At 40.2% G+C, this 26,905-nt stretch overlaps 1 protein-coding gene across 8 annotated transcripts in view; it reads right to left on the bottom strand.

Annotated features, from left to right (window-relative positions):
* pias1b (protein inhibitor of activated STAT, 1b) overlaps positions 1–26,905 on the bottom strand; it is a 200,446-nt gene that overhangs the window by 75,269 nt on the left and 98,272 nt on the right. For 7 of the 8 annotated variants that reach the window (XM_059952988.1, XM_059952987.1, XM_059952993.1 and 4 more), the window contains one exon: positions 13,551–14,001. In XM_059952988.1, the coding sequence (XP_059808971.1) occupies positions 13,551–13,998 (448 nt within the window). In that variant the 5' untranslated portion in view covers positions 13,999–14,001. Of the gene's footprint in view, positions 1–13,550; positions 14,002–15,133; positions 15,159–26,905 lie in introns of those variants that run through there. The other variant, XM_059952992.1, reaches the window with a different exon arrangement.

Genomic DNA, 26,905 nt, shown 5'->3' on the forward strand with positions numbered 1-26,905 from the left:
ATATCCACAGACTGCTAATTCCAAATCACCGTCTCTCAACTATCCACTTTGAAAGCTCCAATACCGGCTTAAGCCAAAATTCTGTCAGCCAATCTGTTGTGCATGCCTTAGATATTCATTCTTCATGTGGGACCCAAGCCAACTTGACAGGATATTGCCCTCCCCCACATACACACATACATGCATTTTCTTCCAGACAATGCTCAACTCATCCCATACTTAAAGCTGGAATATCAGAGATAAATGTGAAACATTATGCTGCAGTATACAATATATCTGAGCAGCAGGGGCCATAATCGCACTATTGCAGTGCCAACAAGGCAGATTCAATTCTGATGCAGTCTATAAGGAGGTTAAATGTTCTCCCCCATGACAACGTGATTTCCTCTGGGTGCCCCAGTTTTTTCCCACATTCCAAAGATGTACAGGTTAATTGATCACATGGGTGCAATGGACCAGTTGGGCCTGTTACAGTACTGTATATCTAAATAAATAAAAGTATACCTCCAATAATGCAATATCTAGTGTTTGAAAATCCCAATGGTTTGGCATTTGGTTCACCAGCTCTCACTTGCACTGAAATTGATTTTGGCCTTGTTTCTCTTTTTGGGTGCTCTACTAGCATTCTTGGATAACAGTATATAGAGCTTCCCTAAAGCCTCTGTGGAAATATACACTCCCAGTCACTGTACCTTCTAAATTGTGCGGGTGCCATGCAGTAACTGAAATGTTCCTACATACACAGCCTTTGTTTACACACAGCTGGAATGTTCTTTTATTAAAGTGCTGCGCAGTTTTCAGAAAGAGCAAAAATTTCCCACTCAGAGCAATGGAACTGTAAAAAAATGGGAACATTGCTCCCAGTTCACAACTACCATTTAAGCTCTGACAATTTAACACCCCAGTATTAGTGTTACTAGGATAAGATACATATATTTTTGTTTAAATACTCAAACCTTCAATTCATTTTTTTTCTTTTAAGATGCAAGCCAGCAACAGGATAGATTCTTCTGGGAACTAGGGCGAGCTTAAACAGAGTGCTGGAAGCAGGGCCCTGTGTGCATGCAAGTATATTAAAGCCAGACAGCAACTTGCAAAGTAGCAATTTTTTCCCACACCCATATCAATTGCATCAACCCATATATAGAATATTCACGACCTTCCAAGGTCACCTCGAGAAGACATAATCAGAAAAAAATGGACTCTCCGATATACAGCACTCCCACAATAAAGAGAGTCTTGCAAGAATTTGTTATATATCAAGCATTTCTCTTACAAGCATCAAGTAATCATGTGATTATTTCAGACAATAATAGAATTAAAGGCTAAGACATAGGAGCATAATTGGGCTATTTGGCCCATCAATTCTCCTGTCATTATATCATGACTGATTTGATAACCCTTTCAATCCCATTCTTCTGCCATCTGTGGCAATGATTCCACAGAAATTCTTTCTCAACTCTGTTTCTGGATGGACATCCCTCTACTGAGGCTGTCCTAGACTCATTCTTCACAGGAAACATCCTCCTCACATCCATTCTTCCTAGGCCTTTCAACAGTCAATAGGTTTCAATGAGATTGCCCCTCCCCATTCTTCTAAACTCAAGTACAAACCCAAAAACCAAATGCTGTTCATATGTTAACCCTTTCATGCCAGACATCATTCTCACAAACAACCTCTGGACCCTCTCCAATGCCAGTACATCTTTTCTTAGTCAAGAGGTCCAAAATTGCTCTCAATGAAGCTCAGCATGACCAAAGCCTCAGCATTACATCCTTGCTTTTATATTCTCGTCCCTTTGAAATGAACACTAACGTATTTGCCTTCCTTACCACTGATTCAACTTGAACAGTTAGGGTATCCTGCATAAGGACTCCCAAGTCAATTTGCACCTCTGATTTTTGAATTTTCATCACATTCCATCAGTCCACTCTATCATTCCTTTCACCAAAATGCATGACCATACTTTCCTCTTAACTTAAACATAAGCATTCTAATTTTAGACTCCTTTACACTGGATTATGTCCATATGACTCATTTATGCCCCTCACAGTTTTAAACATCTATGGTCAACTCTCAGCCTCCTTCGATCCAAAGAAAACAGCTCAACTTATCTAGTCTCTCCTTACAACTGAAGCACTCCAGTCCTGGCAACAGCCTTGTTCACTCTCAAGCTTAATCATATCCTTCCTATAAGAATGGTAAGCAGAACAGCACACTATAATCCAGCATCAGTCTTCACCAATGTCCTATACAATTGTAAAATAAACACAACTTTTGTATTCAATACCACTCTGAAGAAGACAAACATTTCTTCAGCCTTACATACCCATCATGCTTTACAAACCTGTCACCTCCTTCAGGAAATTAAAGCGCTGTGAAAAAAAATCTTAGGACATTTAAAGAAAATTCTGTAAAGTGAAGATGCTTTCAAAAGTAATAAAATTAAATGTTTCTAAATATCAAAAAAAATTATAAAGAGCAGTAAACAGCTAAAAAAACAAATCAGCATTTGCTGTGACCACCCCTTAGCCTTTAAGCTGGATCGATTCTCTTAGGTAGATTTTAACTCATTTTTTTTCCTCCAGAACATTGGCTGGTGGGTTGTTCTAAACATCTTGGCAAACTTGCCACAGGTCTTCTGCGGACTTCAGCTGTCTCATTTGCTTCTGTTTCTCCAAGTAGTCCCAGACAGCCGTGATGTTTTTGAGATCTGCTGCAGTTCCCCTTGTACTACTTTTCACTGAATATAGTTCTTTGAACTTGGTCACATGTCTGGGGATACTGTCCTGCTGCAGAATTAAGCTGGGACTCCTTCCTGATGGTAATGTATGATGGATGAGAATCTACTTGCACTTCTCAGCAATGAGGTTTCCATTAATTCTCACCAGGCTAACTTTGCAGAAATGCAGCTCCAAACCTGCAGGGAACCTACGCCATACTTCAGTATTGGTTGCAGACACTTGTTCATGTAGTGCTTTCCAGCTCTTCTAAAGACAAAGTGCCTCTTCTTTGAGCCAAAAAATTCAAATTTTGGCTCATCTGTTTAGAGCACTTGTTGCTATTGTTCATTGCGTTGTCGTTATGCTTAGGGGAGTCAATTGGCTTTGTTTCCACTTTGGAGGAATGGCTTTTTGGCAACAACTTTTCCATGTAGACCTCTTCTGACTTGGAAGTTTTTGGCTCAAAAAGAAGTTTGCCCATAGAAGAGATGGAAAGCTCTACATTGATGAGTGTCTGCAGCCAACAGCGAAGCATGGCAGAGGTTCCTTCCAATTTTGGGGTTGCATTTCTACAAATGGAGTTAGTGATCTGGTCAGAATTAATGGAATCCTCAATGTTGAGAACTACAAGCAGATTCTCATCCATCGTGCAATACCATCAGGGAGAGATCTGATCTGTCCCAACTTCATTCTGCAGCAGGATAATGACCTCAAACACATGACCAAGGTCATAAAGAACTATCTTCAGCAAAAAAGAGTTCTGTAACAGATGGTATGACCTCCACAGAGCCCTGATCTCAGAGCAGTCTGGGATTACCTGGAGAGACAGAAGCAAGCCAGACAGTCAAAGTATGCAGAATGAACTGTGGCAAGTTCTCCATAATTAGAACCAGCCAGCCAATTTTCTTATGAAACTGCACAACAGTGTATTGAAAAGAACTGAAGCAGTGTTAAAGGAAAAGGGTGGTCACACCCTTTGTTTTTTGTTTACTGTTCTTTCAGTAATTTTTTGATGTTTAGAACCTTTTCATTCCATTTATTTTTGAAAGCATCTTCACTTTACAGAAGGTTTTTTGCATGTACCCAAGACTTCTGCCCTGTATTATATGTATATGCACCCTAAAGCAATTCTGCTCTGAATCACTCTCCAGAACCCCGCTGTGCAAGTACTGCCCTGGTTTAACCTCCCAAAGTACATTTATTGTGCCCTTGAGTCAAATTCACTGTTCACCACACCAACTTCAGTGTGACAAGCTTACTGACCATACCGCTTACAGTATATTCTCACCCATATCATTAACATAAAAAACATCAGACCCAACACTAATCCCAATTGCATATCACTAATCACAGGCCTCCAATCTGAATATCACTTCCACTCTGGACTTTGAACAAATCAAATTTTGTATGCAATTGGCTAGTTCACCCTGGATTCCATCTGTTCTGATCTTCCAGAAAAGCCTACCATGCAGGATTTTATTTTTAAAAAATCCTTGCTAAAGCCCATGTAGATAACACTGCTGTCCTCAAGAAAACCTGTTCAGAATACAAAACCATGTAATTAGTGATTCATGGCTTTCCATACAGTGCCATAATTTGTCCTTGCCTTTCTAGATGAGAATTGCCCCACTGTAACATAACTACCACTGCTGTTAACACTGCAGTTTCCTGGCTTGCTTCTAAAACTTTTCAAATAAAGGCACATTAACATCTGTGGCTACAGAGACATAAGAATCTCTGTCAGGGCTCCAGCACTTTCTTTCCCTGCTTCCCACAATGTCCTAGGAAATACTTGATCAGGTCCTGAGGATATATACAAAAGATCATAAGGTCTTGCCCATCTCCATGGCTCCATACATTTGTGACCTATTGTTATCCTTTTGCTTGTAATTTACACAATCTTTTAGGATTCTTGTTCACCTCATCAAGGAAGCCTCATGTCCCTTTTTTTGCCCTTATGATTGTGTTAAGTGTACTAACATCTATTATACTCCAGGGATTCACTTGGCCCCAGCTGTCAACACCTTACAGATACTTATAACAAACTTCGACAAACTCTGTTCCTGACCAGAGCTTTAATATCTCTTGTCAGGCAGGGTTCCCCAAGCTTACCAGCCTTGCCCTTCACTTTAACAGGAAGATGTTTATGACCCTATCAGCCCAGGAGTATTTGCATTTAACACACCATTCTCCACAACTTCTGCCATCTTCAACCTAATCCCACACCACCAGGCATATTTTTCCTTACCACCTCTCTCTGCTCTCCATAACTCCCTTTATCCACTCTTCCACCCCCCCTCCCAACTGCTCCTACACCATCTCCCTCACCAGGGAGGGTGAAAGTCCCTCCAGAGGCAATGCTTCACCTACGTGTCTGTCAGGACCACTTATTGCACCCAGTGCAGCTTCCTCTACATCAGTGAGATCCAATGTAGATTGAAAGACCATTTCATAAAGCACCTTCGTTCCGTCTGCTACAGCATCAGGATATTTCAGTGGCCACCTATTTCAATTCCATATCCTATTCCCACACTGACATGTACATCCATGGACTCCTCTACAACTACGAGGCCAGACACAGGTTAGAGCAACAACATCTCATATTCCATTTTGGTAATCTTCAGTCTGATACCACAGATCTTTCCAACTTTCAGTAACCACTCCCCTCTATTTTTGCACTGCCACCCCACCCTTTTTTCTTTCCATCATTCAGATGACCTGCTTTTTCCTTTTCTTCCTGTTCCCACCCTCTCAACCTGATCATCTATCCCTAGTTCCCAACCTCCTTTTTATTCCATGATCCACTATCCTCTTCTGGCACTTTCATTCTTATTCAGCCCTTTGCCTCTTCCACTTACCTTCCAGCTTCTCAAATCACTTCCTATCTTCCCCCCCCCCCCAAACCACCTACCTTACCCCTCACCTATTTTCTACCAAACTGTATTCCTCGTTTACCATTTTAATTTTACCTTCCACCCTCTTCCTTTCAAGTCCTGATGAAGGGTCTCAAACCAAAACATCGACTGCTTGTTTCTCTCCACTGATATTGCCTGACTTGTTGTGTGTTGCTCAGCACCTCATGTTTATCAATCAACCATTGCAAGTTCTTGTCTAATGCCACCACAACTAACTTTGCCCCAATTTAAGACCAACTTGAGGATCAGCAATTTTCCCTTCAAGTATTTTAAAACTATGGCTACAGGTCATTAAAATCCTCCCCACTGACATTTCAGCATTCTACCCAGCCTTATTTTGCAAGACTGAGTGTCTTGCCCCCCACCCCCCGTCCCCAAATATTTACCCTAAAGAAAAACAGTTGACATTCTGTAGTTGATACAAAAGAAAATTTGGGCAAAGTGCCTTTCCTTTATAGGACAAAGCGTGCTGCAATCAAACCCCAATTAAGAAACCAGAAAGCCTTTAAACTTCATCCTCAACAAATGAGATTTCTTTTTGTTCAGAAACCATCTGCAGCTCATAAGTGAAGAGGACTGAATAAGTTTCAGAGAAAATATTTAGCTTCAGTATAAAACATCTACAGTGATAATTCATAGAATCATCCTTCACACTAAGTTTTTAAATTCATTTCCATTCCTTCCAAGTTTAAGGCAAAGTCCCCATAATTTCCTATCCATCTAATTGTCTAAATGGCTTTTAAACTTCATAACTGCATCTGCCTCTACCCTGACATTGTTCCATATACCCACCACGAAAGACACTCCTCTAAATCTTTTCCCTCTCACCTTAAACTTGTGTTCTGTAGTTTTATCCTCTCCTACCCTGGGATTCTTTAAATCCTTATACCCAAGGAGCTTGCTTGATCCCAGCTTCCTGCAACTGAAACGCTCATTTTACCCTGACCAGGACCTCAACATCGCTCAACAGCCCAGATTCTCTAACCATGCCCATGCTAGTCATTTACTCAAAAGGAACATAAAAGCCCTTTTTTTAAAAAAAAGCTGTTTCCCAAAAATGCATATGTAGGAATCTTCCAACTATAGCCAGAAACCTTATTTTGGCTGATGCAAATGTGGAACCAATTTAATATTATACGTAAAACACGAGGAAATCTGCAGATGCTGGAAATTCAAGCAACACACACAAAATGCTGGTGGAACGCAGCAGGCCAGGCAGCAGCTATAGGAGAAGTGCTGTTGACGTTTCGGGCTAAGACCCTTAGTCAGGACCTATAGATGCTGCCTGGCCTGCTGCGTTCCACCAGCATTTTGTGTGTGTTGTTTTAATATTATACGTAGGTTGTTAAACTAAACCATTGCATAATCAGCCATTGTCAATACATGTAGCATAATCTGTTCTGGAAGAATGGAGTTTTTTCATTCTACAATATCAATTAAAAGCATCTGTCTCCGCTTACAAGGATGGGCTTTGCAGATGAAACCAAGATCTTGCATGTTGAATCTTTCATGAGATGTTTGCTGCAACTAGTTAAGAACTGTATTCAGCTTTAATTTAGTGTACAACTGTTAAATATGTGGGAAACAAAATGTCTTGCTTTGAGATGCTGGTGGATAGGGAAAGAAGTTTTCCTTTACTGGCTGACATTCCCATTTTACAATTTGACAGAGGACTACAGTGAAATCAATAAAGAAAGGCATGAGAAAATATAAAAGCAGACTGGCAAGAAATAATCTAATACTTTTATAGGCAGGTAAAAGGTGAAAAAACAAGGAGCAAACCTAGGCCCTTTGCCTGGGCCCAGAGATAAATTTAGATGGGAATAAGGAACTGCAGAGGAATTAAACATTTATTTTGCACATCTTCACACAATCCAAAAAAAAGACAGGATTTATTAGATAACCAAGAATCAAATGAGAATGAGGAACTGAAAAAAACTTAACTACAAATCCAAAAAACATTAGAAGTTGGCGAACTTACGCACTGATAATTCCCAAGAAACCAATGATTTATAGAGTTCTGAAAGATGGCTTTAGAGATGGTGGACACTCTGGTTATGACCCTCTAAGTTCTTATAGATTCTGGAATTGTTCCTATGGGTTGAAGATATGCAAATATCATTCTACTATTAAAGAGGTGTGAGAGCTGGAAACAATAAATCCGTTAGCCTAACATTACTGGTAGGGAAAATATTAGAATCTACAATAGAACATGAACAAATGATAGTACTGAACAAAGCCAATGTGAAAAGGTAATGTTCTGGAAGTCTGCATATGAATAGGAAGGAACTAGCAGATATGGCAAATCTGGATTTTCTGAATGCATTCAAAATGGTCACGCACTGGTCGACTGACAAGTTTAGGGACATGGACAGGAAGTAAACAATCACTCAGGTTGCTGTGACCAGTAGGGGTAATAGAGTGATTGGTGCTTAGATACCAATTTTTCAACAATGCTTCAACCATTTAGCTGATGTGAAAGATTGCATATCCAAGTTTGCGATGACACTAAATTTAAATGTATGGAGGACAATGTAAAAAGAGCAGCAAGGGAGATGTGGACAAGCAGTGAGTAAAAATGTGATTATCATCCAATTTGGTGCATATAAAATCAGAATGCTTGTTAAATGGTTAGAAACTAGTCAAGTAGTTTAGGACTGGAATTATGGTCTCAGATTAAGGAACAAATCATTCCAGACTAAGTTCAGAGGGACAGTGGGACAGTGAGCCTTTGGAATTCTCCGACTCGTTGGGACGTGGAGGCTCAGCAGTTGCAGTCATTCAAAATAAATCAATGGATTTCTATTCATTAAGAAAGTGGAGTTTGGCAAAAAAAAACTGGAGGTGGCTATGCGAAAGATCAGCCACGATTCTAATGAGCAGAAAAGGAGGCATGAAGCGTCAGATATCTATTCCTGTTATTTCCATTGTTCTTAAGTGCCTTGATTATGTTGGAACATTGCAGGTTTCACAAGTATACCAAATACATTAGGGAATATTTTTAATTCAGTCTCCTTCCCGCAAAAGCTGTGATAATAGTACAGTGTTATGCCTAGATTGGAAGTACAGGAACACAGGACCAACTCTGCTGTAGTCTGTACATTCCATTTGGTTTGGACTGACAAGTGATTTGTATTTTGATAAAAAAAATAAGCAGTCACTAAAACACCCAATAGTCAACTTTAAAGTACTATTGGTAATTCAAAGTACAGAATCTCTCAGGATAGGACAGTAGCATTTCTAAATTGCACTACAAAGTAACAGATGACTAAAGATATCAAATTAGTAGATTTAACCAACAGTTAAGTAAACCAATTTGAAAACATTGGTCAAAACTTATGAAAATGAAGTGAAAAGGAAATATTTTTAAAAAACACAGGCATCTCAATATTGGTCTTGTTGATATGAAAAATTTGTGGCTGAGGGCAGGAAGAAGCCACACAAGTAAGAAAAATGCATTTAAAGAAAGCCAGCAAATTTCATTTTTTCAAACATTACAATGAAACCTGATTTCTTGACCACAAAGATTACAAACCGGCAAAGTTGACACGATCGAACTAACATACAAAGAAAAATACAAAATACATAACAAGGAAATTTTGCAACTTAATCAGGTATCAACCAGAAGGATTTTGAACAGCACAGAAACCATAACATTAATGACTCAGTAAGTTGGCAATAGCAAAACAGCTATGCCACATTCAAAATTTGGCAAGAACCATCTTTTGAGGTAACATTTAATAAAACACTACACAGAATGATCTACAGTTAATTGTAACAAAAGCCAACAATGAGGCATCTTTGAACATTAATAAGAATAACTTATTTCTAGAGCACTTTTCATACAATGTAGATCAAACTGCTTTAAAATACGATAAAATGCAAACATGAAAATAAAATTAAATAAAAATAACTGAGAGATAGTGAGGTGCTCCCGATGCAGCCTCCTCTACATTGGTGAGACACACCATAAATTGGGGGACTGCTTCATCGAGTACTTCTGCAACATCCACCACAAGCAAGACTTCCCAGTGGCCAAACATTTTAATTCTGATTCCCTTTCCAACATGTCGGTCCATGGCCTCATGTCAAGATGAGGCCATCCCTCAGGGTGGAAGAGCAACACCTTATATTCCGCCTGGATACCCTCCAACCTAATGGATTAAATATCGATTTGCCATCTTGTAAACAAATTCCACCCTCCACTTCCTCTATTTCCCCACTGACTTTTTATCTCTCACTTGCTTAATATTTCTAACTGGGTCCCCTCCTCCTTCCACTTCTCCTATAGTCCACACTCCTCTTCTGTCAGATTCTCTTCTCCAGCCCTTGACCTTTCCCACCCACCTGGCTTCATTTATCACCTTCCAGCTAGTGTCCTTCCCCTCCCTCCTTAATTTTTTTTTAGTTCTGGCATCTTCCCCTTCTTTTCCAGTCCTGAAGGGTCTTGAGCCAAAATGTCAACTATCTATTCATTTCCATAAATGCTGCCTGACCCAAGTTCTCATAGCATTGTGTGTGTGTGTGTGTTGCTTTGAATTTCTAGCATCTGCAGACTTGGAGTTTAAGTTTCTTCAAATTCATTTTTGGAATCTTGGTATGGCCCAGATCTTGAAAGTGAATGAGGGCTGGTGGATAAATGATCGGAGAGCAACAATACGGGAAGCAAGCTTGGAATCAAATAATGGACCAAGAATGGGAATGGTTGGCTCAGAAAAACGGACCGACAATGAATCAACAACAATCCTCTGGGGATTTGAGAAAGTATAGCCTTGCTATAGTTTAATGCTGCTGGTCAAAGGATTTTAGTCAACAGTCCTGACAAAGGTAGGTGACAAATTCAGTAGATAACTCCTTGCCTTCAGTTAATATTGCCACAGTAGCTGAAAGGAAAACCTCATTAGAACAACAGTGTATTTATGACTGGAACTGAGCAAAACTAGTCCCACTAAATCAGGCAACAGTGACACATTAGAATATGATATACAGATGGTAGAAGAGTTTGATAAATTGGTTTAGCATTGCGAAATGTAGAGGTACAAAGTTTGTTTTGCATACTGTGTACAGATCAATTCAGTACAACAGTGCACTGATGTAATACAAAGTAAAATCAGAACAAAATGCAGAATAATATACCACAGCTACCAAAGGAAGTGTAGTAGAGGTAGAGAGTAAGCTGTAAAGTCACAACTAAGTAGATTATGAGGTTAAGAGTCCACCTTATTTAACTAGGGGAACATTCAATAGTGTTATAACAGCTGGATAGATGCTTAAGCCTGGTGATACAGGCTTTCTCTGCCAATTTGGGCCCATGGATGGGGTGGGAAAGAGATGCAGAAGAGAATGGCTCAGTGCATGAGATGTCTGACTATGCTAGATGCTTTACTACGGAAGTGAGAAGTGTAGCCAGAGGTTTCTGTGATATACTGAACTATGTCCACAACTATTTGCAGTTTCTTGCAGTCATGGACATAGCAGTTGGCACACCATGTCATGGTGTATCAGGATAGGATGCTTGCTAAGGTGCATTGATAAAAATTGAAGGTCAGAGAGAACACGCTCTTTTTTGCCAGGATATTGTGGGTAGACCAGGACTGGCTATTAACATTTTCTCCTAGGAACTTGAAACTGAAACTTAACCTCTATTCCTGTACTGTATAGTTCAATGTTTTAAAAAGTAGTATCTCTTCAAAATTAACCTTCCAATTCCTTCCTTGCCAGTAACAACTTGGAAAGGTTACAACCCTTCCCACTCTGACACTGAAATCATGCTGGAGTATTAGTTTGTGTTCCCATAGGGTGTGAGCTAGAATTAAGAAGCAAAGCTCCTTGATTTTGTCTGAAGTTTCAAAGGGTAGGATGTATGCATCAATGACCATATCTCGCAAGTTGCGGATTAAAACAAGCTAAGGGGTCACAAGGCATTCATTAATTCCTCAAAGTAATATGAGACATCTGGTGAGCTCATTGACGAAGGTCACTCTGAAGACAAACATTCCAACCTGCCACTTCAGAAGCTGTGCCTACTAATTCATTCTTTAAACTGACCATCATTTGCTTATGATACCCTTAAATAGGATGGTTGTTAAACAGTTTGAGTACAAAAATACTAGGTTAATTCAAGAGGACCAACAACTTTTTGCAACAGAAAGCAGCAAAAAAAACCACCACTGAACAGATATCCACTCTGGCATGTTGACTCTGAAAAGAGCCACAGGCTTAAATATAGAACTTTCTCATCCAAGATGGATATATCCCAAACGTTTTTTCAATTTCTGACAGAATGGTAGTGTATTACAAATATGAGCTCTATTTTAAACAGGCCCAGGGAAAAGAACAATATTCCTTACGGCAAACAAATTTACAAGTATAAATAAGTTTTTTTTTAAAAAAACTTCCATAGCCATGAGAAAATAATCAAAATACAAAAATCATTCAATATTTTGGTACAAAGGTGTTAGGTGGGGTGGGACTACAGCTAGAGGTCATGGATTAAGGAAGAACGGTGAAAAGTTTAAGGGCAACATGAAGGGAAACTTCTTCACCGAGAGGGTCACAAGTATGGAATGAGCTGCCAGCACAAGTGGTGCATCCAAGCTCGACTTCAGCGTTTAGAGAAGTTTGGATAGGTACATGGATGATAGGGGATATGGAGGGCTATGGTCCCAGTGCAAGTTGATGGGAGTAGGCAGTTTAAATGGCTCAGCACTAACCGATGGGCTGAAGGGCCTATTTCTGAGCTGTACTTTATGACTTTATAATAGTAATATATTTAAATAGCTCAATGGTAGTTGATGATTAAATCTGTTTTGTACAATGAACCTCCTTACCCTGATCAAAAACAGAATGTAAATGTACAACCATCCAAAGAAAATTTGAACACCTGGCTCAGATTGCCCAAATATATAGATTGTTACTAAAATTCAAAAAAAGACAGCATTGCCCAACTTGACTGTACCCAAAGCTTTTGAAAAAGAAAGTGCAAGTGTTTAATTTCCAAATTAAATTGTACGAGATTGAGAATAAATGTCAAGCTAATGTATTAATTCCGGTAACTGTAGAATCCAGGCCAAATCTCTGAAGGACAAAATGGTCCTGTTTGGTTCAAATGGATAAAGGTAAGAGCATTCAACAGTAATAGCAAGATCATTGCAACTGTACATCTTCCACAGCAACTCCCACCACTCTTACCTCCACAAAGTTGTCACGGCTTCACTAATTTAAAGAAGCCCTGGAGGTCATTCAGCCCATTAAAGCAAACTCCAGCTCTTAGCAGAATCCTATTCCCCCGTGATCAACTTCAAATTTGGTTATTTTCTTCACTAATCTGCTCATAGAAACATCAACCTATACACATATCTTTGGAATATGGGAAGAAACCCAAACGTGTGAACTTCACGCATGATGCACCCAAGATCTCAAGAGATGAGGCGGTTATCATTACCTACTGGACAACCATAGTGCACTCAGATTTTCTTCAGTAAAATACTGTTAAACCTTCCAACACAAATTACTGCAATGTTCAAAACAAATCACAGAAAACAGTTGTACATATACTCAGATTGGATAATGCTCCTTTCACAAAAATGGTCAATTTCAACATTTGAATAATGGTGAGTCAGAATTTTAAAAACACTCAAAATTGACATTTTAGCATAAATATAGGTGCAGAATTCAATTCATTTTTAAGTACATGGCTAAAATTGGAGAACTCCTTTGCAAAAATACAATCAATACTCATTAAGAACACATTTAAATCTCGTAAAAACACAGATCAATTTTAACAAACTTCAACTCTAGCTGTTGTGAAGCAGAGACCTAAATTTAAAGTAAAATATTCCTTTGAAATTACTTCTTTTATTTGTACCATGAATTCTACAGTAATTGAATATTTTTTGACTTGTTTCTTACCGAGACTAGTTGGTTTGATGAGCTCATCAAGAATGTCATAAAAAGGCAATTTCTGCAGTTTTACATCAGGATGGACGGGATGGAGTGATGATGTCAGGTGTGGCAGATCTAGTTCATGTTTGGGTCCCAACAGTGAAACAGCAAGCAGCGGAGATGTTGTTGCATGCCCATCGTAGGAGAGCTGTGGGAGAGCAGATGGCGACAGTGGCGTGGTCATGGAAGCTGAAGTTGCATGGACAGAAGAAAGGCTCAAATCGGTGGGAGTCACTATCTTCTGTGGAAATCTCCGCCTATATAGTTCTTTAATTTTCATCTGAACAGCTGGGCTGCAGCCAGCTTTCAATAAATGCAGTGCCTTTGTCAGGAGTTCGTGTTTACGACCGTGTTTGTTCCTTCCAGCATAGCCTAATAACACTTGGAGCTCTGACACTCTAAGGCTCATAACCATTTGCTTTAGGAGGAAGAATAAGGGGGTGGGGGAAAGGAGAAAAAGAAAAGCATTAATAGGGAAATGGTGATGTATTGCCATGAATTTAAGCAATGTTTATATCATGAGTTTTGTATTACAGCACAAATCTATTTAAGTTTTCAAATTGAACGAGGAGTTGAAATAATAAAAAAACTCCTAATGCTGTAAATCTGATATTAAAACCGTGCTGGAATAATTCAGGTTATGCAGTATCCGTGGAAAGCAAAACAGTCAATGCTTCTGATCCTGCATCATAATTACTTAACAGATGTTATAAACCCACAACTCCCAGGAAACAATACTAAGTTGGAAAGAGGAAATAACCGTAGTATAGAAATTTCATAAAACAATATTTGATCCAAGTCTTTTACAATACAATATACACTCAATGGCTACTTTATTAGGTACAGGTGTAGAACCCAGTGTGCTCAAAGATGCTGCTGCAAACTGTTGTAAAGCATAGTTATTTGAGTTACTGTCACCTTCATGTCAGCTTGAACCAGTCTGCCATTCTTCTCTGATCTCTCATTAACAAGACATTTTTACCTATAGAACTGCTACACACTGGATTTTTTTTGTTTTTCGCACCATTCTCTGCAAACTCTAGGATACCGTTGTTCATGAAAATCCTAGGAGATCAGCAGTTTCTGAGACATACCAATCACCCCATCTGGCATCAGTCATTTCACAGTCAAAGTCACTTAAATCACATTTCCTCCCCTTTCTGATGTTTGGTCTGAACAACAAATGAATAACTGGTTCAGTTTGCATGCTTTTAAACATCGAGTTACTGTCATATAGCGGCTGATTAGATACTTGCATTAACTCGGGTGTACCCAATAAAGTAACTACTGAGTGTACCTTATCTTTTACCAATATTGGTCATTGGAATTAGCTTTTTTATATAATTAATAAAGCATTTGCCAAACTGATCTCATTGTTCTAGAATCTTATTTAGCTTGTATTAGCACAGTGCCACTGTTCTAATACAAGTAAAATAGCCGATTCCAAGCAAGATTCCTATCAATACAGAAATTACCATTCTACATACCAAATTTTGACGTTGTACAGATAAAACTTGGAATTCAACTTTGATTTTTAAAAATATTCTTACTGCAAATTATGAAGGTATCTATTCCTCCTGCTGGTATACTTCCTATCCAAATTGTTGTTCATAAGACTTAAAATCTTCAACTACGTCCTTAGCATTCTTCTGTTCAACTGCAGCAGCCAACACAAAAGCAGTTGAAACAGAATAACTATGGCATGCAATTGTCAATGCTGTAACAATAATTACGGTTTACCTCTTCAGACAAAATTTCTGAAAGGAAATAGTTCACCACTGTTACCTTTAAAGAGTTCATGCATCTTACTGACACCTCAGCACATTTAGCACAAGGTTCAAAGTTCAAAATAATTTTTATTATTAAAGTACATATAAATCGCAATATAACTCTGAGATTCACTTTCCTGCAGGCATACTCGGCAAATCTATAGAATAGTAATTATAACAAAATCAATGAATTATTAACTAGAGTGCAGAAGACAACTGTGAAAATGCACATATAAATAAATAATAAATAGAGAACCTGACATAAAGAGATAAAGAGTCCTTAAAGTGAGATAACTGGTTGTGGGAACCTCTCAATGATGGGGCATGTGAGCATAGTTATCCCCTTAAGATAACCACAGATAGAAGTTCCATGTACCAGAAAGTTTACTCATTTTAGCATGAAGCTATCTCAATTATGCAAGTAACATTAGCCATTAACCAACATTACTTTTGTTGAGTAAAAAAATGCAGATGCTGGGTATCTGAAAGAAAGCTGAGAGTACTAAGTGGAAGCAATCTCCCAGATATATGGATGGGCCAGGGTCATAAGATATCAGAGGAATTGAGACAGATTGATATTAGGAAAGAAACTGTGATGAGTAGACTGGTAGGACTGAAGGCTAATAAATCCCCGGGTTCAGATGGTCTGCATCCGAGGGTTCTAAAAGAGGTGGCTCAGGAAATAGCGGATGCATTGGTAATCATTTTCCAATGTTCCTTAGATTCAGGATCAGCTCCTGAAGATTGGAGAGTGGCTAATGTTATCCCACTTTTCAAGAAGGGAGGGAAGGAGAAAACAGAGAACTATCACCCTGTTAGCCTAACGTCAGTCGTGGGGAAGATGCTTGAGTCCATTATTAAGGAAGAAATAGTGGCACATCTTGATGGCAGTAATAGGATTAGGCCGAGCCAGCATGGGTTTACCCAGGGCAAATCATGCTTGACTAATCTGTTGGGAGTTTTTTGAGGGTGTAACAAGGATGTTAGACGAGGGTAAACCAGTGGATGTTGTGTACCTAGATTTTCAGAAGGCATTCGATGAGGTGCCACATAGGAGATTGGTGAGTAAAATCAGAGCTCATGTAGAAAACTGGTTGGCAGATAGAAAGCAAAGGGTAGCAGTGAATGGGTGTTTCTTGGACTGGCTGGAGGTGACTAATGGGGTACCACAGGGCTCTGTATTGGGACCACAGCTCTTTACGATTTATGTCAATGATTTAGATGAGGGCATTGAAAACTATATCAGCAAGTTTGCTGACGATACTAAACTGGGTGACAGTGTGACATGCGAAGAGGATGCTAGGAGAATACAGGGAGACTTGGATAGGCTGGGTGAGTGGGCAGATACTTGGCAGATGTCATTCAATGTGAATAAATGTGAAGTTATCCACTTTGGAAGCAGGAACAAGAGGGCAGAGTATTGTCTGAACGGTGTAGAGTTAGGTAAGGGTGAAATGCAAAGAGACCTACGAGTCCTAGTTCACCAGTCAATGAAGGTGAATGAGCAAGTGCAACAGGCAGTGAAGAGGGCAAATGGAATGTTGGCCTTTGTTACAAGGGGAATTGAGTACAAGAGCAAGGATGTCCTTTTGCATTTGTACAGGGCCCTGGTGAGACCACACCTGGAATATTGTGTACAGTTTTGGTCTCCAGGTTTAAGGAAGGACATTCTGGCAATTGAGGAAGTGCAGCGTAGATTCACTAGGTTGATTCCTGGGATGGCAGGGCTGTCTTATGCAGAGAGATTGGAGAGATTGGGCTTGTACACGCTGGAATTGAGGAGATTGAGAGGGGATCTGATTGAAACGTTTAAGATAATTAAAAGATTTGATAGGATTGAGGCAGGAAATATGTTCCAGATGTTGGGAGAGTCCAGTACCAGAGGGCATGGATTGAGAATAAGAGGTCAGTTATTTAAAACAGAGTTGAGGAAGAGCTTCTTCTCCCAGAGAGTTGTGGAGGTGTGGAATGCACTGCCTCGGAAGACGGTGGAGGCCAATTCTCTGGATGCTTTCAAGAAGGAGCTAGATAGATATCTGATGGATAGGGGAATCAAGGGATATGGGGACAAGGCAGGGACTGGGTATTGATAGTGAATGATCAGCCATGATCTCAGAATGGCGGTGCAGACTCGAGGGGCCGAATGGTCTACTTCTGCACCTATTGTCTATTGAAGCATACATTAGTTTAAAAATTGTGCCGGCACATTCTTTGTTTAAAAATGTTTAATTGCAGTCTATTTGTCAGCTATAATTGTATGTGATTACTCAATATCCCTTAAGATTCAGCACTATGAACACAAGGTGCATTCCTGATAAAGGAGGCATTGTCAATATGGGCTTAAGTGTAGAATACAGGCAGTCCCCGAATTACGAACATTCGACTTACAGACAACTCATATTTATGAACGGAGGGAGGAGAACGCCGTCAGCCATTTTAAGTTCGATTACGACGCCGTCCGCCATTTTAAGTTGTTGCTGTTAACTGTGTTGAGTGTGTAACTTTGTATTTGGCTTAAATATTTCTTAGCAAGATTCACCCTGATCCCCTCTTTTCCAGTCAGCACCACTCCCACTTGTCCCATTTAACCTGTTTCAGTGCAGGTGGACTTTAAGGCCCAGAGCAGCACAAGGCCCGCCGCCTGCAGCTGCTGCTGTATTTTTTATATTAAGTGCGATCGTGAACAATAGCCAGATCAGAAATGCTGATCAAGTCAACTAGTTCCTAAAGAGAACTCTGATAGGCCAATCAGACGGCTTACTGCTGCTCAGCGAGAGAACAAAATCTGCAGTTTTCTGTTCCGTTGACGGAAAACACAATTGAAAATAAAGTGGAAATAATAAAGCAATTGGAAAGAGGTGAAATGCCATTGGTCATTGGAAAAGCTTTAGGCTAGTCAATCAACGATCGGAACAACTTTAAAGGATACAGGTAAAGAATAAAGCGAGAATAATGGAGCATGTGGAAGGCCCTGCCCCTATGAAAGCTACAATTATTACTAAGCAATGCAGTGGTTTAATTATTGAAATACATCTTTCTTAAGTGTTTTATATGCATAGAAAGGTAAAATATACACTATATACTAAGACAAATGTTTGACTATCGCTAAATAATACTGGATGTCCCTGATCCAACTTGCATACAAATCCAACTTAAAAACGGACTCAGGAACGGAACGTGTTCGTAACCCGGGGACTGCCTGTATTGCATAAATGTTCATTAATCCAAGTCATCGCTCATACTCAGGACAATGAGCTATTGGATTATGTTCTGTCAGAAAGCCTTGTGTGAAGCCACTAGGGAAAAATTGCTGTTGCTGTAACCTGACAGGCCTGCTGTCACATTACTGACCTAACAGCAACTGCAAAATAATCAAAGACTTGCATCTTTAAGAAAAGCGGAAGGAAGAATAAGTATCACAATAGCACACCTGGGTAGTATGGAAAGCCATAAAGGCAGGCAGGTTGTGAGCGTGTCTTCTGGGATATCCTGAGGTTGTGTAAGATACTATTCAAGTGTAAACCTCTCATGGACTTGCAAGAATGATGCATTTGCTTTTAAACAATATTTCAGTTAACATGTTAATTTGCCAAAATATATTGCAATGTGGCTTCATTTCCTTTTACTGCCAGGATTTTGACAAAAAAAGAGGGACACTATTGAGTTTAAGCCTCATTCAAATTCCAGTTTTTGTTAGAGGGCAAAAGTAATGACTAGCAGTAGATATGAAATTGAGTTGGGTTGTTATAAATAAACAAGATTATTATACTCAAAAACACTGAAAAGTAAACAAACGATTAACTTAAACGGAAGTTAACAGTGTTATGCGTCTATAGTTATCAGTTGAACTTAGAGAATTCTTAACAGAGCTTATTCAAGCACAGTGTTAAAGTGGTAGTTTAAAAAGTCCAAGTGATTTATGAAATAATTGAGAGAGACTTCCCAAACCAACGATGATCTCAGCCTTGAAGACAAAACTGCTGACGCAGATCCCAGCCGATAAATGCCTTTTCCGAAGATCCCAAAGAATAAGATTTCTCAAAGTAACTGACCTTTCGCTCGGAGGTGGTCAATACACACCTGAGACCTTGCAGGGCTCAACCAAAAGTGTGTGCTACACTACATGTCAATCACTTCGATACACACAGAACGCTGTTGATTCCTATCCAAATCTTTGGGTTCACACGAAGCTGGTATTTCTTCACTCTCTTTCCATCTACAATCACATAACCACCGATTGTGACTCCCAACAACCATGCAACAAATTATGGTCTCCCTTTTATACCAACGGGAACATGCCATCACATGACATTACATCACCCCACTAACATAAGACAATTGCATCAAACCAATACCACAAGACAATTACATCATGCTCATGAGAAACTCACAAGACAGGTAACAATTCAGCACTATTCACAACTCTTCAGATAATGAACCAATCCACAACCAGCTGCATAAAGACCCAAGTAATATCCATGCCTGGAGTGAGGGATGCCAAGTAACATTCACAGTACACGTGCCAAGCAATGACAAACATTCTCAAACTCAAATATTAGTTGCAGAACTCAGTCTGCAGTTTTCTGCAAGTTTACTCTTAAAAACTTGGTTTTTTTGGTCACATGTACATCAAAACTTACAGTGAAACATACACTTGTGTCAATGACCAAAGTCGGAAGATGTCCTAGAAGCAGCCTTCAAGTGTCAACATGCTTCCAGCACCACATAGCTTGTCCACAACTTACTAACCCTAGCTCGTACATCTTTGGAATGTAGGAGGAAACCAGAGCACCCAGAGATTGCTGTCTACAAGGAGCACAGCAGGAATTGGACCCCGATCTTCCAATAGCTGCACTGTAAAGCAATACACAAACTACTATGCTATCTTGCCAGATTAAGCCCTTATTTTGGGAAAGCAGAATTTACAGTACAAAGAGTCCATTTAGCCCAAATAGACTAAGCCATAATTTGTAGTCCAGACAACATTTCCAAACAATCCCTCCAAATCCTACAAGTTTATTCCTTTCTCCCTTGTATACCAAATTTGCTTCCCAGCAAAAAAAAACTATATTTAAAGATCAAAAAACCTGCACATCTCAACTTTGACTTGTACCCCCACAGTGACAATCATTTCTGATATAAAACACTGAAATAAGTCTCTTAACATTAAATCAAATAACCTGCCCACACTGAAGAGCTGGAAGGTGAATGCCACAACATTAGGGAGAAAAAACAATTCAACCTGCTTGACTTCTCACATTAATTCATATTGTTTTCAAACAATTCTGAAGAAATAAAAGTCCCTCAAATCTGCATTTGCTGTAGCTTGTGTTGCTTTTAAGAAAAAGTAACTGGCATTTTCCACTTCAGAAGATGAAGTAGTAGTCTACAATTATATGACCTTCTAACCATTTCAAATGATCACCAGAGCAGGAAATCAGTAAGGCTGGCAGCTGTAATATACCAGTGTTCATTTATTACAGAGACTATATTTATAAAATTCAAAATAAGCAGCAAATATTTTTAAAATTCTGATGTTTTGCTTTAGTAACACAAAAAACATACACTCCAATAAACTTTTGCCAGATTCAGAGATACTTACTAAGTGTCGCACTCATGTTTTGTACAGCACCTCAGAATAACTGAACTCAACATGAACACATTTCAGGTGACTGGAATCAAATTTGCAAAATACAATTTAATTGACATTAAATTGTTACTACTATGAAATGAGGAGGTTTAACAAAGATACAGAAAATAAAAGCATTAACAATATACATTACATGGTACTGAAAGTTAATAGGCTTTGAATTACAGTGCACTATTCAGCTGACTAAATTAACTTGAACTTGGTGTAAACAGATGTTTTCAACAATTGTTTTCTTTGCCACCACCTGCAAGCTGTGGAAAATCAAATTAAATTCCTTTATTTGCACTGCCCAAAATTTTCCTACTTTCAGTTTTAAGGTCTTCACCTTCTTATGTCAACAAATACACTCAAAAACTTCTATAGATGTGCCATGAAAAGCATTCTGACAGGCTGCAACACCGTCTGGTATGGGGAGGGGGCTACTGCACAAGACCAAAAGAAGCCACATGCTGGTGATAATCAACCTGATTCTGATTCTAAGTTTTATTTACCAGTTAATACTGTCAAGTTCAATATGGAACCTGAGTAAGGCAACACTGGGAGAGGTGACAGAAACCGCCCTTGACATCAAGGAGCCCTGACTAAACTGGTGTCAATAGGATTCAGGGGAAAACCTTCCACTAGTTGGAATCATACCTTGCATAAAGAAAGATGGTTGAAACTGATCATCTCAGGACTTTTCTTAGGGTAGTGTCCTAGGACCAACCATCTGCACATGCATGATGGATCTTCCTTCAATCCCAAGTCTTAAATTGGGATCACAAACAAGAGAAAATCTGCAGACGCTGGAAATCTGATCAACACACACGAAATGCTGGAGGAACTTAGCACTTTAGGCAGCATCTATGGAAGCTCTGCTCAAAACGTTGACTGTACTCTTAAAATGGGAAGTTCATTACTGATCACAAAATGTTTAGCCCCGCTTGAAACTCCTTAGGTAACGAAGTAACCCAATGTGTCAAGACACAGAATACAGCATCCATTCCTGGACTAATAGATGCCTAGTAAGGGAGATAAAAAGGGTGACACTGCCTAGCAGAGCAGTCATCGACAGAGTGATCTGAGGCAGAGTGGTAGGGCTTTAGCGATAACGGTGAGGTAATTTACTTGTGAGGAATAGAAACAGGAAGTATGTCTATGAGGCCAGTGTTCTGTACAAAGTGTCAGATGTGGGTTGTCCGGGAGACTTACGCCTTCCGGACAGCCACATCTGCACCAGGTGCGTCGAGCTGCAGCTGTTTAGGGACCAGGTTATGGAACTGGAGATGCAGCTCGATGACCTTCACCTGGTCAGGGAAAGTGAGGAGTTGATAGGGAGGAGCTATAGGCAAGAAGTCACACCAGCGACTCAGGAGACAGACAAGTAGGTAACAGTCAGGAGAGGGAAGGGCAAGATTCAGACACTAGAGTGTATCCCTATGGCTGTCCCTCTTAACAATAAGTACTCCTGTTTGAGTACTGTTGTAAGGGACAACCTACCTCAGGGAAGCAACAGTGGCTGCACCTATGGCAGAGTCTGGCCCTGTGGCTCAGAAGGGTAGGGAATGGAAGAAGGCAGCAGAAATAGGGGATTCTATAGTGAGGGTCAGATAAGTGATTCTATGGATGCAGGGAAGAAACATGGATGGTAGTTTGCCTCCCAGGTGCCAGGGTTTAGGATATTTCTGATTGTGTTCACAATATTCTGAAGTGAGGAGGTGAACAGCCAGAGGTCGTGGTACATATTGGTACCAACGACATAGGTAGGAAAAGCAAGGTGGTCCTGAAAACAGACTACAGGGAGTTAGGAAAGAAGTTGAGAAGCAGGACCTCAAAGATAGTAATCTCAGGATTACTGCCTGTGCCACGCGACAGAGAGTATAGGAATAGAGTGAAGTGATAAATGCGTGGCTAAGGGATTGGAGCAGGGGGCAGGGATTCAGACTTCTGAATCATTGGCACCTCTTTTGGAACAAGCGTGACATACAAAAAGGATGGGTTGCACTTGAATCCGAGGGGACCAATATCCCAACAGGGAGGTTTGCCAAGGCTACTGGGGAGAGTTTAAACTAGAATTGCTGGGGGGTGGGAACCAAACTGAAGAGACGGAGAAAGGGGCGGTTGGCTCACAAATAAAGAAAGCTTGGAGACTGTGCGAGAGGGAGGATAGACAGGTGATAGAGAAGGGATATGCTCTCACTGATGGTTTGAGATTTGTCTATTTAAATGCAAGGAGTACTATGAACAAAGCTAATGAGTTTGGAGCATGGATCAGTACTTGGAGCTATGATGCTGTGGCCATTACACAGAAGACTTGGATGGCTCAGGGGCAGGAAAGGTTAGAGTGCCAGGCTTTAGATACTTCAGAAAGGACAGGGAGGGAGGCAAAAGAGGTGGGGCATGGCACTGCTGATCAGAGATAGTGTCACGGCTGCAGAAAAGAAGGAAGTCATGGAGGGACTGTTTACTGAGTCTGTGGATGTAAGTTAGAAATAACACTACTGGGTGTGTTTTTTTTTAATATACATACCACCCAATAGCAACAGGAGCAGATAGGGAGACAGATTCTGGAAAGGTGTAATAATAACAGGGCTAAAATGGTAGGATATTTTAATTTCCCTAATACTGATTGGCATCTCCCTACAGCAGGGGGTTTAGATAGCATGGAGTTTGTTTGGTGTGTTCAGGAAGGTTTCCTGACATAATATGTAGATAAGCCTACAAGAGGAGAGGCTGTACTTGATCTGGTATTAGGAAATGAACATGGTTAGGTGTCAAGTCTCTCAGTGGGAGAGCACTATGGAGATAGTGATCACAATTCTATCTCCTGTACCATAGCATTGGAGAGGGATAGGAACAGACAAGTTAGGGAAGTGTTTAATTGGAGTAAGGGGAAATATGAAGCTATAGGCAGGAACTGGAAACATAAATTGGGAACAGATGTTCTCAGGGAAATGTACTGCAGAATTGTAGCAAATGTTCAGGGGATATTTGCATGGCGTTCTACATAGATACATTCCAATGAGACAGGAAAAGGATGGTAAGGTACAGGAACCATGGCTTACAGATCTAGTTGAAAATCTAGTCAAGAAGAAAAGCTTACAAAAGGTTCAAAAAACTAGGTAATGATAGAGATCTAGAAAATAAGGCTAGCAGGAAGGAGCTTAAGAATGAAATCAGGAGAGCCAGAAGGGGTCATGAAAAGGCCTTGGCAAGCAGGATTACAGAAAACCCCAAGGCATTCTACAAGTATGTGAAGAGCAAGAGGTTAAGGTTCGATACTGTCAGGTTCAATATTGTCATTTTAAAAAAAAATTGGATAGGTATATGGACAGGCAAGGAATGGAGGTTATGGGCTGAGTGCAGGTCAGTGGGACTAGGCGAGAGTAAGCGTTTGGCACGGACTAGAAGGGCCGAGATGGCCTGCTTCCATGCTGTAATGGTTATATGGTTAAGACATGACAGAATAGGACCAATCAAGTGTGACAGTGGAAAAGTGTGAATGGAACCAGAGGAGATAGCACAGGTACTCAATGAATACTTTGATTCAATATTCACTACGGAGAAGGATCTTGGTGATTGTAGAGATGATTTACCGTGGATTGAAAAGCTTGAGAGCATATAGACATCAAGAAAGAGGATGTGCTGAAGGTTTTGGAAAGCATCAAGTTGAATAAGTCTCCGGGACTGGATGAGACGTACCCCAGGCTACTGTGGGAGGCAGGGGAGGAGATTGCTGAGCCTCCGGCGATTATATTTGCATCATCAATGAGGACAGAAGAAGTTCCAGAGAATTGGAGGGTTGCAGATGTTGTTCCCTTTTTCAAGAAAGTGAGCAGAGTTAGCCCAGGAAATTATAGACCAGTGAGTTATTTCAGTGGTTGGTAAGTTGATGGAAAACATCCTGAGAGGCAGGATTTATGAACATTTGGAGAGGCATAATATGATTTGGAATAGTCAGCATGGCTTTGTAAAGGCAGGTTTTGCCTTACAAGCCTGAATGAATTTTTTGAGGATGTGACTAAACACATTGAAGAAGGGAGAGCAGTAGATGTAGTGTATATGGATTTCAGCAAGGCATTTGATAAGGTACCTCATGCAAGGCTTATTAAGTATGAAGACATGAGATCCAAGGGGACCTTACTTTGTGGATCCAGAATTGGCTTGCCCACAGAGTGGTTGTATATGGGTCACATTCTGCATGGAGGTCGGTGACCAGTGGTGTGCCTCAAGGATCTGTTCTGGGACACTTTCTCTTCATGATTTTTATAAAGGGATGGGTTAGTAAATTTGCTGATGACACAAAGGTTGGGGGTGTTGTGGATAGTGTGGAGGGCTGTCAGAGGTTACAACGAGATATCAGTAGGATGCAAAACTGGGCTAATATGACAGCAGAATATAGTATTAACGGTAAGATTCTTGGCAGTGTGGCAGTTCAGAGAGATCTTGGGGTCCGAGTCCACAGGACACTCAAAGCTGCTGTGCAGGTTGACTATGGTTAAGGCGGCATATGGTGCATTGGTCTTCATCAACCATGGGATTGAGTTTAAGAGATGAGAGGTAATGTTGCAGCTAAATAGGACCCAGGTCAGACCCCACTTGGGAGTACTGTGCTCAGTCCTAGTCACCTCACTACAGGAAGGATGTGGAAACCATAGAAAGGGTGCAGAGGAGATTTACAAGGATGTTGCCTGGATTGGGGAGCATGCCCTATGAGAACAGGTTGAGTGAACTTGGCCATTTCTCCTCGGAGCAATGGAGGATGAGAGGTGACCTGATAGAGGTGTATAAGATGATGTAAGGCATTGATCGTGTGGATAGTCAGAGGCTTTTTCCCAGGGCTGAAATGGCTAACACAAGAGGGTACAGTTTTAAGGTGCTTGGAAATAGGAACAGAGGAGATGTCAGGGACAAATTGTTGTTGTTTTTATGCAGAATGGTGAGTGCGTGGAATGGGCTGCTGGCAACAGTCGTGTAGGAGGATATGATAGTGTCTTTTAAGAGACTCCTGGATTGGTACATGGCGCTTAGAAAAATAGAGGGCTATGGGTAACCCTAGGTAATTTCTAAGTATGTACATGTTCGGCACAGCATTATGGACTGAAGGACCTGTATTGTGCTGTAGGTAGGTTTCCTATGTTTCTAACCTTCACATGACATGTACCAAACAATGACAATACCCAAGACGACAATCCAGCCATCACCTCCAGATTCATTAGTAATGGCATTTCCATCACTGAACCACCCACTATGCACACACAATTCTTCACCCCCCCCCCAACAGTATTGTGAATACCCAAACACCAAGGACTGTAAGGGTTAAATGTGACAGCTCACCATCTTCATGGGTAACTAAGCATGGGCAATTAAATGCTGGCTTAGCCTGCAAAGCTCATTATCTCGAATGGAAATATATAAAAACAATGGCATATGAAAACAACAAAACTTGACTCGTTCAGTGCCCATCTCTTGTATTTTAAAGTGCACATCTTGTGCTGAAGTTATTCATGAAGTAAACACTTCTCAGTTTTAGTCCTAGTTAACAACAAAGTCCTCAAGAATCAGATCTATGATTAAATACAAATGTTACAATCTACAAAATGCCTCAAACTTCAAGAGTGCACAGCTGCACAGTTCAAAAATCCTCAATTTCTCACTGAGCTATCTTGGCCTCAACAAAATTACTAATTTGGGCAATCATGGCAGTTTAGAGTGGTGGATGCATGCTCACTGGGGAACTTAAATCCGCCCCCTCCCCCAATTCCACTTTACGGCCTATTAGCAGCAGTTGAATATGAACAATTTTTACTTAAAACACCTTTAAACTAGCAAAATGCCTCAATATTTCACAGCAGTCATTAATCAAAATTAAGAACTGTGCTATTCAAGGATAATTTAGGACAGATGACTAGCTTGGTTAAAGG

This window comes from Hypanus sabinus, chromosome 28 (assembly GCF_030144855.1).
Source record: "Hypanus sabinus isolate sHypSab1 chromosome 28, sHypSab1.hap1, whole genome shotgun sequence".
NCBI lineage: Eukaryota > Metazoa > Chordata > Chondrichthyes > Myliobatiformes > Dasyatidae > Hypanus > Hypanus sabinus.